The sequence below is a fragment of the Osmerus mordax genome, unplaced genomic scaffold, assembly GCF_038355195.1.
Source record: "Osmerus mordax isolate fOsmMor3 unplaced genomic scaffold, fOsmMor3.pri Scaffold_202, whole genome shotgun sequence".
Lineage (NCBI taxonomy): Eukaryota > Metazoa > Chordata > Actinopteri > Osmeriformes > Osmeridae > Osmerus > Osmerus mordax.
In genome coordinates this window covers 11,388-24,701 of record NW_027120514.1, presented here as the reverse complement: position 1 = coordinate 24,701, position 13,314 = coordinate 11,388, and the positions used below count along the sequence as shown (strand labels likewise).

Genomic DNA, 13,314 nt, shown 5'->3' with positions numbered 1-13,314 from the left:
ACCACCAGGCGCCAGGCGTCTTGTACCAGCGCTTACGCAGAGTGAGCAGAGAAGCCCCTCAGGACCGGACGTCCTAAACAGGCCGCTCTCCTCCTCTCCTCCCCCCACTGCCCTCTCCTCCTCTCCTCCCCTCTGTTTCTGGAAGGCTTCTTCACTCTGGGTTCAACGAGACGTTTCCAGAACAGGGAGGTGAAATTGAAGGGGTTAAGCAGAGCTGCATCATCAGTAACATAGTTTCATTAGAAACTTTGGGAATCTTCCGAAACATTGGGAACTTTGAGGCTATCTTTGGGACTCTTTCTGAGGGTGAACACACACACACACATACTCACAGGGGAGACCCAAAAGATCAACTTCACGGTCTAATCTAGGGATTTAACCTGCATTTCACCTGATTACTGAGGATTGGACAGTCAACCCCCCCCACCCCCCCCCCCCCCCTCCATCCTTCTGTCGCCCCACCTCTACGCCCCACTTCCCGCGAGCCAGGATCACAACCTCGGTATTAAGCTAATGAGCGTTGCCCGGTGACTGTGGAGCCCCGGCTGAGTGGTGTTGCCACGGTGACGGCCCCCGACAAGGACGACGCCGAGCTCGCTGGCGGTTTGTCCCGGGAGCTTGCGGAGAACCAGGCGGCGTGGGAGAGGGCCCAGGATGGCAGATCTCTAGCCCAGGGAGGGAGGCGTTCGGTGGGGCAGGCAAGCCGGGCGAGCAGGGGGCTCATGGCTCCCCTGTGGAAGGGTATGCTGTCGAAGAGCAGCCCTCTGTACAGAGACTCGCTCTTCTCCTTCTCCCTGTGGGAGTGTCGGGGGCAGGAGAGGGAGCTGGTCTTGCTGAAGAAGCACATGGACAGAGAGAGGAGAGCTCTGCTCACACAACTGGAGAAGTAAGGAGGGAGAGAGAGAGAGAGAGAGAGGGAGGGAGGGAGGGAGGGAGGGAGGGAGGGAGGGAGGGAGGGAGGGAGGGAGGGAGGGAGGGAGGGAGGGAGGGAGGGAGGGAGGGAGGGAGGGAGGGAGGGAGGGAGGGAGGGAGGGAGAGGGGTGTGTGTGTGTTTGTATGAGTGTGTGTGTGACTGTGTGTGTCAGATCAGCGACTATGTGTGTCAGATCAGCCTGGAATTGGTTTAGTCTGGCGACCTTCATCCTAGCATTTGGAAGCTATCAGTCATTATTAATTAATTCAGCTGAGAGGGACAATCTGGCTGGACTGTTTGTGTAGGCTCTGTCATTGATTTGTGTATGTGAGTGTGTGTATACTGTATGTGAGTGTATTTCGATGTGAGCATGTGTTCGTATGTCATCATGATGTGTGTATGTGCGTGTGTGTGTGTGTGTGTGTATGTGCATGTGTGTGTATGTGCCTGTGTGTGTATGTGCATGTGTGTGTATGTGTGTGTGTATGTGTGTGTGTGTGTGTATGAATGTGCATGTGTGTGTGTGTGCGTGTGTGCATGTGTGTGTGTATGTGTGTGTGTGTGTGTGTATGTGCATGTGTGTGTATGTGTGTGTGTGTGGTGTATGTGCATGTGTGTGTGTGTGTGTATGTATGTGCATGTGCGTGCGTGTGTGTGTGCGTGTGTGTAAGTGCATGTGTGTGTGTGTGTGTGTGTGCATGTGTGTGTGTGTGTGTATGTGCATGTGTGTGTGTGTGTTCATCTGTCTGTGCTGATCTGCCACAGTGAGGCTGTAAGCAGCTTCAGCTCTGGGATCAGAACACCAAGCCTCTTTTGTCTCTGAACAGGACAGCCTGACTAACGGCTTACACACGGTTCTGTGATTCACTTGGTTTGCCCCGGTGTCGCAGCAAATACCGCTGACTCGTGTTGCGTGGCGGGGAGATTATTGGCTCGTTGTTATTGGCTGGTTATTAGAGTTGTTTTCCACAAGGCAGAGCATTGGTGCCTCATCAGTGACATCGAAAAAAGGTTCCTTATTAGTGTTAGTTTGGGGCTGAGTAAGGGGGGTTTGGAGGAAGGGAAAGGTCAATGATCGTGTCTCTCTCTCTGTGCGTAGGCTAAGTGAAGAACTCCAGCAAAAGGATAAAGTGATAGAATCCCTCCGGACCAAACTCCAGAGCCAGCCTCGCTCCGACACGCCCCTGCAGCAGCCACGCCCTCTCGGAGACCACCGACCAATCAGACCGCATCTCCTTCGTGTCGGACGAACAGGGCTCCACCAATGAGGACCTGGAGCTGTGCTCCGAGATGGACGCGGCCAGCGAGTACGGCCAGGTGGAGACGCGCTCATCCAGAGCGAGCGCAGGTAACACACACACACTCGCACACACACACACACACACTCGCACACACACACACACACACTCGCACACACACACACACACACTGACAGACAAACCCTTCCATGCCCTGAAGTTATTCACGATCCAAGTTCACGCAAACACTCATGTTTATATTACGACACTTCCCAAGTACACTCAGCTGCTGTCGTTCCATCCATCCTTCCATCCATATATCCTTCCTTTCATCCATCCATCCTTTCATCCATCCATCCATCCTTTCATCCATCCATCCTTCCATCCATCCTTTCATCCATATATCCTTCCTTTCATCCATCCATCCTTCTATCCATATATCCTTCCTTTCATCCATCCATCCATCCTTTCATCCATCCATCCATCCTTTCTTCATCCATCCATCCTTCCATCCATCCTTTCATCCATCCATCCATCCTTTCTTCATCCATCCATCCTTCCATCCATCCTTTCATCCATCCATCCATCCTTTCTTCATCCATCCATCCTTCCATCCATCCTTTCATCCATCCATCCCTCGTTTCTGTACAGGTTCTCTCTCTCTCCGTGCCTCTGTGTCACACCACCCCTCCATCCCTCCATCCACCGCCTCATCCCACGGGCCGCACTCCATCTGCCCTCCCAGCATGCATTGCCCTCCGCACAACCCAGCGGACATGCAGGGCCAACCAGGTAGGCGGGGAGGAGGGGGGGGTGGTGATTATGTTAAGTTAAACAGCCCATGGCTCAGATAGAACAGTTGAGTCATTGTCTGATTGTGTCCATCCAGATATCAACAAGCGTCTCTTTATACCTTCCCCTGATTTCATCCCTCTCTCTCTTTGCAAATGTTATATCTTTCCTGTTCTGTCTCTCTCCCTGTCTCAGTTCGCCAGTCTATCTGCCCTGTGTTTCATCCTGTCTTCAACACCTTCCATCCTCCTCCTCTTCTCTCTGTTCCTCCATCTCTCCAGGCCTGCTCTCTGGGCCAGCACCCAGTCTCCTCCCTGTCCCCCCACAGTCCCCTTACCGCCCCCGCCCCCCCACCTCGAGGGCCGCCCTGCCCTTTGACCCCCACGCTGCCACCCTGAGGCCCCGTTACCATGGCAGCGGCCTGGGGGCCTTCTCCATGGCTGAGGTGCACCAGGAGCTGCAGATGCTGCAGAGGCAGCTTGGACACACAGAGCGTGCGTTCCGACGTGTGTGTGTGTGTGTGTGCACTGCATGGAGTGACTAACCTGGCCTTGATCGGCCTGGTTGCTAGTCACATCGTAATCAGTTGAACTACTAATTTCTTAGTCACGTTTTCAAATTAGTAACTTTTCACAGTAGCTACGAGTGTCAAAATAATGACCAATGCCCGTGATCCATCGCGTGGGTCACGTGATCAAGGCCAGTGATGCGGTACACGGGTGTGTGTGATGCGGTACACGGGTGTGTGTGATGCGGTACACGGGTGTGTGTGATGCGGTACACTGGTGTGTGTGATGCGGGAGAGAGAGAAAGGAGGAAAGAGAAAGATAGATGGAGAGAGAGAGAGAGAAGGGATGAGAAGGAGGATGAGAGAGAGAGAAAGAGAGGGCCGAGTGTAATTGAGCGAGGGCTGATGGGCTTTAAATCATCGCCTGTGGCAGGCTAATCTGAAGTGCACTAATTATCCTCCTCTCTTTTCCTTTCATCCATCTCGTCCCCCTCTCCTGACCGTACAGAACATTTACTCCTTCAGTCCTTCCCTCTATCCTGTCTGTCTGTCTGTCTGTCCATGCATGGTGCTCACTATTAACTCAATTGTTTTGAGAAGCTCAGATTTCAAATGGATCATTGCCCGATCACAGCTCTCTCTCTCTCTCTCTTTCTCTGCCTCTTATTCACCCTACTTTCTCTCTCTCTTTTTCTCTCTCTCTATTTCATTCTCTTTTCCTTCATCTCAGATCTGAATGTCACTGATTGGACGGCCGTCTCTGCCATTAAACAGTCATGAGCAGCTGGCATACCAATGCAGCTTTCATATAGTAATTTATCCTTGTGTATATTTATGTCTCTTCCTCCTGTTCCTGTTCCAGGGTACTCCATGCCCCAGACCAAGACTTTCCAAGGCTTCCCTCCAACACTACACAACGCCCAGGCCGACCACACCAGCTTCCTGCCCCTGTCCTACCCTCCCTACCACCCCTCCCACCTCAGTGGCACCCACGCCAGTCTGAACGCCGGTCTGAACTCCAGCCCAGCCGTGAAGCCAGGGCCCAGCCTGCTGGAGAGCAGTGCATTGTGGGAGACGAACTACGGGGCGCCGCCGAGAGAGAGAGTCGGGGCTGACGTGTCGTCAGGGTCTTCAGGGTACCAATCAGGAACCAGCCATACAGGTACCGTGACAACAGGGACCTCTTACACACATACGATACATCATATATACGTGTTATCCCGAAGAGAGTTTGACTGTGTGTGTGTGTGCCTGCAGGCTCGGAGCTGATGAAAGAGCACCTGAGAGAGATCCGTAACCTGCGGCAGCGTCTGGAGGACTCCATCCAGACCAACGACCGTCTCCGCCAGCAGCTTGAGGAGAGGCTGGCCACCGCTGCCAGGGAGAAGGGTACGTCTCACCTCTACCACCACCTTCACACAGAGCTGAATACTTCACCTGTGCTCGTGAGATCAGATCGCCATGCCCAGCTCTTCACAATCTCAGGATTACTGTTACAGCTGTGGAGGTTCAGATTCAACTGAAAACTCCTCTTCCCTCTCTTCCACCTTTTAATTCGGTTCCTCCTTTTCTCCTCCTCCCTCCTCACACCTCCTCCTCCCTCCTCACATCTCCTCCTCCCTCCTCACAACTCCTCCTCCCTCCTCACACCTCCTCCTCCCTCCTCACATCTCCTCCTCCCTCCTCACACCTCCTCCTCCCTCCTCACACCTCCTCCTCCCTCCTCACACCTCCTCCTCCCTCCTCACATCTCCTCCTCCGTCCTCACAACTCCTCACATCTCCTCCTCCCTCCTCACATCTCCTCCCTCCTCACATCTCCTCCTCCCTCCTCACACCTCCTCCTCCCCCCAGGTGCTCCCACCAACATCTACATCCAGGGCTTGGACTCCGTCAGCCAGCTGTCCAATGAGATCCGAGCTCTTAAGGATGACAACCTCAGTCTCCAGGGCCAGCTCAAACAGGCCAGCAGAGGTACTGCAAACATGCCACACAAACTCATCCTAAACATGCCACACAAACTCATCCTAAACATCGCACACAAACACATCCTAAACAGGCCACACAAACACATCCTAAACAGGCCACACGAACACATCCTAAACAGGCCACACAAACACATCCTAAACAGAGACCTACTCATACATACCCCTACTCACTGCCTGTATCTCCTAACATACTCATACTTACTGGCTGTACGTTTTAAAGTCTGGATGTTTCTGCGCTGGTGCACGAATCCATCCTTCTCTTCTCCCCCCCGTCCACAGAGGGGAGTAAGGAGGCGGAGCATCTGCGTGAGGCGGTGCTGATGGGGCGGGCCCGACTGAAGGAGGCGGAGCTAGAGGCCGAGAGGTGGGCGGAGCAAGTCAGGAGACTGCAGAGCCACGCCCAGACTCAGAGCCAGGAGATCACCCAGCTCAAACTGGAACGACTCAGCAACCAAGAGACCATCAGCAGGTAGGGTGTGTGTGTGTGTGTGTGTGTACGTGAGAGTGTACATAACTGTGTGTGTTTAGAACCAGTGCACCACCGTGCGTCCGTGTGTTTGTGAAGGCTCCAGGAGGAAGTGACCCTGCAGAAACAGCAGCTGTGCGAGGGGCGTGGCCTGGCTCAGTCCCTCCAGCGCCAGCTCAACGCAAACCACCGAGGGAGGGCCACGCCCCCTGGGCCCCCTGGGAAGACGTCTCGCTCGGCCGAGTCCGTGACCTTTGACCCCCGCGACCTCCAGGTCCAGTTGGAGGAGCAGATGAGTGGCAGGCCGGGTCAGGGGGGCCACGCCAGGCGCATGCTCTTCCTTGGTGAGGGATTCTGGGAAATGCGGTCCCTAGCGTGCCACCATTGTTTGCGCGTCTGATAAGAGAACTGGGCTGATCTTCTGCTCCCTTCTTCCCTCCATCACAGAGACGCTGGCCTCTCCCCCGGTCAGAGACATCGGCCTCCTCAGCCCCCCCTCCCCCCTCTCCCCCCCTCTCAGACCAGAGGAGGCTACTGACAATGGTGAAGACCTACACACACAGATACACACACACAGACAGACACACACACAGACACACACAGACACACACACAGACACACACAGACACACACACAGATACACACACACAGACAGACACACACACAGACACACACAGACACACACACACACAGACACACACAGACACAGACACAGACACACAGACACAGACACACAGACACACACACACACACACACACACACACACAGGAGAACCCCTCTCACGGTCCCCCTGGTGTCTGACACACAGAGGCTGGTTTGGCGGGCCAGGCCCCGGACGGCTCCTTCTCCAGCCGAAGCGGCCGCCACATGGTGGGCCACGTGGACGACTTCTCTGCCCTGAAGCAGCAGCTCCTGGAGGGCTGCGTTCTCATCCGCCAGCTGGAGACCACCCTCCGGTCCTCATCCACCAGCCAGGCCCTGCTGGAGTTCAGCCTTGATAAGGTCAGGGGTCAGGTGGAGGATGAAGGAATCTGGAGTTCCTAATTTTTAATGATTGAGGGTGTGATTATTTATGTTTTTGTGCTTCATCTGTTTCTTCTTGTGATTTTCACCCTTTCAGTCAGTGGATACAGGCTCTTTGAGGAACCTGCAGGCTAGCACTAAGACCCTGCGGCAGATTCTGGAGGAGGCCAGCTCCCTGCTCAGAATGTTCTGGAGGGCAGCCCTGCCCAGCAGGGAGGGGGCCGGGCCCAGCGCCAAGAAGGTCAGCACCATGTTTCTGGTTCTGTTGAAAGGGGTCAGGTGGCTGAGCGGTGAGGGAATCGGGCTAGTAATCCGAAGGTTGCCAGTTCGATTCCCGGTTAAGCCAACTGACGTTGTGTCCTTGGGCAAGGCACTTCCCCCTACTTGCCTCGGGGGAATGTCCCTGTACTTACTGTAAGTCGCTCTGGATAAGAGCGTCTGCTAAATGACTAAATGTAAATGTAAATGTAAATGATGGTTTAGATGACCTAATGTGTGTTTGCGTGTCTGCTAGTATTCCGAAACGTTCAAGTGAGCTTTGTTGTCATGTCCTGTGTGTGTGTGTGTGTGTGTCTGTAGGAGCAGGCTCTGAGAGAGGAGATGAGCAGTCTGCGTGCGACGGTATCGGAGCAGGAGCAGGCTCTGAGAGACGCCATGGACAGACTGAAGAGCTCTAACCGCACCAAAGACAGCATGGAGCACTTCATCGTCAACCAGTGTGAGTAACTCTCACCTCCTCTCCCCTCCTCTCCCCTCCTTACCTCCTCCTCCTCCCTCTCCCCTCCTCTCACCTCTTCCCTCTCCCCTCCTCTCACCTCCTCTCCCCTCCTCACCTCCTCCCCCACCACTCACCTCCTCTCCCCTCCTCACCTCCTCTCCCCTCCTTACCTCCTCCTCCTCCCTCTCCCCTCCTCTCACCTCCTCCCTCTCCCCTCCTCTCACCTCCTCTCCCCTCCTCACCTCCTCCCCCCCACTCACTTCCTCTCCCCATTTCACCTCCTCCCCCCCACTCACCTTCTCTCCCCTCCTCACCTCCTCTCCTCACCTCCTCCTCCCCACTCACCTCCTCTCCCCTCCTCACCTCCTCCTCCCCACTCACCTCCTCTCACCTCCCCTCCTCCCCTCCTTCCCCTCCTACCTCCCCTTCCTCCTCTCTCTTCTCTTTCCTCCTCATTCTGTTTAGTACAGTCTGTTCTCTCCCTGTCTTACTTTCTCCTTCTTTCATCATCTCTTTCTCTCTCTCGTGTGTTTGCTTGTGCGGTTGAGTGAAGGATGACGCAACAAAATGACGCTAATTTGTCTGACTCGTTTCGCAGTGTCAAGAACACGGGATGTCTTGAAGAAAGCCAAGACTAACTTACAGGTGAGGTCACCCTTTCCTCCAGGTCTGACTTGTTCTCAAGTTCTCTGCCGTTTTTTTTTTCTCCTCAACCAAGATGTTTCTAATCACATTTCCTTCACCCTGTAAAAATGAGTCAAGCCTGACACACATATTGTGTCCAGACAATGGTTTACAGGCCAAGAACCAGAATCAGTTACAATACTTTCATGAGCGAAGTAGCAATCCCCAGATGTCCTTTGAAAGTCCAGTTCCTCTCCACGTTCTCTTACCCAACCTTCTCTTCCTACCCTCCCTCTCTCTCTCCTCTGTTTTCACCTCTGTTTTCACACATTCCTGATGCGATCTCTCAGGAGAACGAACTCAAGTTAGCCTCCCTTGGCCTCCCCTCCTCCTCCCTTCCTCCTCCCTCCTCCTTCTCCTCCTTTTCTGCGCGTCCTTGGGCGGGTAAAGGTACGACGAGTGTGCCACTGCATGCATCTGCACCCAGCTTCCCCTGCCTGCCTCTTATCAGAAAAGCATAATACCCCAGCAAATACCTAATGCCCCAGCATTTATCTAATGCCCCAGCAAACACCCCAAGATACAGTAGGAACAGGCCCTCCAGTGGCAGCAAATGGCATTGCATGCATCTCCTCATTCCGTCTATCATGGATTCAGCCCTGCGTAAGCTTAGCTGATAAAAGTGCAGCAGATATGTAATAATAATCTAAGACTGAAAGGCAGAAAACAACCTCTGTTGCACCGCTGTCCTGTGTGTGCGTGTGTGTGTGCACAAGTCTAAATAAATAAGAATAAAAAGGTATTACGACACACAGATACGGTAGGAAAACTGTATCTGAAATAGAGTGGATGATAACCTGTCTCTCCCCCTCTCCCCCTCTTCCTCCCCCCCAGGAGAGAACCCCGGACCCCCCCGTGAGCTCCGCGGCCCTCCTGGTTGGGGTGTCCTGACGCCCCTCCTCCAGGCTTCTCCCCCCAGGGCCTTAGGCTCCCTGAGGACCACAGAAGCGCAGGCTCAACACCGCCCCCTACAGGCGTGATCATCACTAACCCCCTCCAGCTGGGGGTTCTGGGGGAAAGCGAAATCTTGGGTCTAAAAGGGAAACACAGGAGGCTAATGGAAGTCCTGGGTGTCGGAGGAGGGAAACACTTGAATTGAGGGAGTCTCTTGGGACTGTGTCGACAGTTTGGTTGTCAGAAAAGTGTCTGTTTGTCGAGATGAACCGTAGTTGTGTGTGCGAAGTTGCTTCCAAGGAAAGTGGTTGGCTTGAGACTGTTCATGGCTGTCTTTGTCAGGTTTGTATAGTTTATCTAAGTGCTACAAGAGGTTTTGTTTAAGGATCTCAACTTAAGTGTTTCCCTAGTTTTACCAGGGCTTCCTCAGACTGTACTGCTTTAGATGACAGCCACATAACAAGTGTAGATGTTTTCAGGGATCCCATTACAGTCGAACATGTGCCAGCAGAGAAAAAAAGCTGATTTTAAAAAAGGCAATCAAAACTGAAGTGCTTCCTTAAAGCTTCGTTTGAAGCTTGATTGTATTTGTCGTAGATAAGTAGTTGCATGTTGTTTGAACACCCAGGGGGGGAAAAGCCATAACCGGAAACTACTGAAAAAGAGATTTTATGTTTATGTTTCTTGTTATGAATCTTCTAACACTGAAATGATCTGCTAGTGATGTCACTTAGTACAAACACTGTCCAGATATGGAGTGGCTAGTACTGGACCTGTCTTCTTGCTGAAATGCCAACACTGTAACCATAGACTTTATATGAAAAATGTATATTAAGTTTAATATTAATTTAACTTTATATTCAGTCCTTGTCTGGAAATCTGTGTTCCAAATGATGGATCATATAGTAATAACTGTAAGGAAATGTGTGAGGAACAAGCTGTTGAACGGAGTGACTGCTGTTATCGCAGCATTGCACCCAAATGTAACGTTCTAGCTTGTTTGCCCCTGACTTCTGAGAATGACAGGGATATTTGGTGCTCAGGATAATTTGCTCAATGTTTTATTTTTCTTTATTTTACAACAGTTTCTAATGGACCAGACGCTTATTTTATTTTATGTTTATCGAAGACATCTTGTAAATCTATTTGTGTTTGGATAAACCCCCAAAAAATACAACATTTCGTTACAATTCGATATGTTTTGTTCAAAAGTGACAATCATGGGCAGGGGAGGATGGAAGTGGGGTATTTACACTGGCAAAATGCTGATGTGCTTGATGTGCAAAATTCTGTGTGCTTATTTTAGTTTCTGTGTGCTTATTTGAGTTTGTACTGTACATAGCCTGTTGCCTGTTGTGCATGAATTGTGAGTCCACTGTCCCTCAAAGCTTTACCTGAAATATGCAAGATTTGGGTTAGGTGCAATAGCCCTTTAGGCTGGTTCCCTCTGTATTAGCTGATCCTGTGCCGTGACATCTGTTGTCTACGCCGGTATAGTTTTAGGTTGAATCATTTGTTATCACAGCAGTATTTTTCGCTATACCCTCACAGATGTTTTGGTATGGTAGATGTAATTAGTTTGTATAGGCAGCAATGCATGAATCCAAGCTTTAACAGACGGCGCGCGCACACTGTAGAGACAACCATTTATTTGTAGCAAAGTAACAACAGGAGAAGAGCACGTGTGCCATCGCTTCCCGCGTGCACCTTTGGCCTTTAGTTTTCCTGTTCCTGTTTTCAGGAATCTTGTTTTCTCCCATAAAAACAAAACAGTAAGGATGAACCAAAGTGAAAAACACAACAGTTGTTGAAACGTTTGCAAAAAGCAATTTTGTAGAATTATTTCTACATTGTTCTTGTGTTTGTCGGAGCCACATCAAACGTATGTACATACGGATGGTTGAACATGGGCTGTGGAAGGGTGCATAGCTCTGTTGTTTTGCTGCAGAGACGGGACTGAAGCTCATCGTATTTTTATGCATGATTTTTTCAAACAAAGTGTTTTGGGGTTAAGCTTTTCAATAAAAGGGATTTAAAATAAACGTGTTCGTTGTGTGTATTTACATTTTTAATGAACTGGTTCCAGTGAACACCACCACTTTCTTATCACGTTAATAATCACCACCCATTTAATTCACGAGGTGGCAGTAGACACATAGATTTGGGAATTATCTGACCGGGCTATGCCTTTGCGAAGCATCATGCTGTTGCAAATCAAAAAAGGTTTTCATGTTTTTACGTCTTTATGTTTGTTTGTTTGTATATAAGTATGTATTCGCACATGACTTAGCTAATGCTAAACGCATGATCTCCCCAGTTGAAACGTGACACTTTTCCCTTAAATTCAGGAAGCAATAGAGCTGTATACAGACTGCAGCATAGCCGGGATCCACTGCGCTGTCGGCTTCTCGGTTTCCGAAAAAGGCGATACAAGCAAGGGCGGAGCAACTAATTCAAATCAAATAGCGATTTCCCACTGTCGCCTAGGTTAAGTATTCCGCAGCCTAGTCGGTGACTGAACTAGTACTACACAGCGCGGGGCGTCCCAGGTTTACCAACCGAAGACTTTTATAGAGTTTTTGCCACAACCTGCTACCCTGAAGAGTGACGAGTTGACCAACTAGAGAGTGGGCAGTCGGTCGGCACATAACTTATCGTTAACATCTTCAGTGAATTTTCCACAGTGGGCTTTTATGGACACCTGGAAGTGTCGCACCGTACCTGTCAAAAGAAGACAAGTGTGTCAGTGTGACAATGCACAACGGCAGCGCGTGCACGTCTTCAGTGAGCTATAGCAACGCAGCTAGCTAGCTACTGTTTTTTTTTTTGCAAACTAGCCATTCGCCAGATTGATGCACAGGTCTGTCCGTGTGAAAGACAGGGCTTAAAGGACAACGCCTAGCTGCATACAGTCTGCTGTCGTTTTCTTCTCTTCGGAACCAATAAGTTAGCTAAGTTATTAGCTAGCTCGTTAGCTGACGTATAGCTAGTCTACGTCGGTAGCGCGTTAATGGCATAAAGTCAAACCGAAAACATCCAGTCGCCAGGCGTCAAGAAGGCAACACTGAAAAAGGCAGGTTCTACACGACTACACGGTCCCTACAGCTACCAAGTGACCGAGAACGTGTCCGAAGCAGATGTGACAGATGTTTTGCTTATCCAGTTTGTGGAAGTTGACCTCAACTAGTCAACTTTATCTCGCTAGCTTCCGTGGGTGATGGATTTTCCACGCGTTGTGTGTGGACACAGCCGCTTATCGTTCCATTAGCAGTTAGCCTCTCTAGTCTAGCTTTACATTTTAAAAGAAAATGTGTTAGCCTTCTAGTTCTGGTTAACCCAAGAAAACCATTTGACCACTACAATCCGTTAATCAACCAGTCTCGTCCAGAAAATCAAACCTTCCACCTGAGAAAATGAAGAGAACCGAAAATAAACACAAAAGAAAACTGTTGGACCATCAGGGTAACCCAAGAGAAGACAGCGATGTGGTGAGTTGTGAAATAAGAAGCGTTAATGCCAATTAAAAACATATTGTCTTGCCTCCAGAAGGCAGAATGTCTGTTGTCTGAGACCCTTCTCCTATGTGCTGGATTTACGCCTATCTGGCGTTTGAACATGAAATACTTTACCAGATGTTGTTTTTTGATTGAAAGCTTTATGCTTTTCAGATGTTAGTGAAGATTTATTGTAGCAAGAACTGCAATAGCTCTCAAAAATCCATGGAATTTGGTATTATTATGACCTTGACCGACTGGGTGCCCTGAGAAATATTCTTTCTATTATCTTAACTTGGAAACTTGATTTTAACTTCATATAAACCTCTCCGTGAGCTTGTACTTAACAGAATTGGCTTAGAATTGTACTTAAAATGATGACATCACCACCATGTGATTGATCCACAGGTGAGTTCATGTTGTTGTTGAGTTCTGGCCCTGGTCTCACAGTTGTCAGACATGCCGCCTGTATTGTCTTCAAAAAAAGCCCTACCTTGGGATTTGAATGACTTCATCGACCTCGCTGGCCTACTTCCTAGTCACTGTTTAGTCTTTGGGCGTTGTAGTTTATCATCCCCTACTCAGTAGTAGGTGCA

The 13,314-nt window shown here is 50.4% G+C and overlaps 1 protein-coding gene across 4 annotated transcripts; it reads left to right on the top strand.

The window, feature by feature from the left end:
• The first annotated feature begins 417 nt into the window (after positions 1-417).
• LOC136939503 (myomegalin-like) lies at positions 418-11,266 on the top strand. 4 transcript variants are annotated; one of them, XM_067232112.1, is made up of 16 exons: positions 418-886; positions 2,013-2,261; positions 2,803-2,943; positions 3,225-3,437; positions 4,314-4,613; positions 4,709-4,840; positions 5,305-5,424; positions 5,718-5,907; positions 6,004-6,248; positions 6,352-6,447; positions 6,714-6,907; positions 7,026-7,169; positions 7,514-7,646; positions 8,245-8,291; positions 8,621-8,720; positions 9,165-11,266. In XM_067232112.1, exons 2-16 carry the CDS (start codon positions 2,204-2,206, stop codon positions 9,308-9,310), a joined length of 2,259 nt encoding a protein of 752 aa, XP_067088213.1. In that variant the 5' UTR covers positions 418-886; positions 2,013-2,203; the 3' UTR covers positions 9,311-11,266. The 4 variants fall into 4 exon arrangements, with proteins under 4 accessions (XP_067088213.1, XP_067088212.1, XP_067088215.1 ...); XM_067232111.1 differs by having other exon boundaries at positions 7,508-7,646; XM_067232114.1 differs by lacking the exon at positions 3,225-3,437 and having other exon boundaries at positions 7,508-7,646.
• Positions 11,267-13,314: the final 2,048 nt, after the last annotated feature.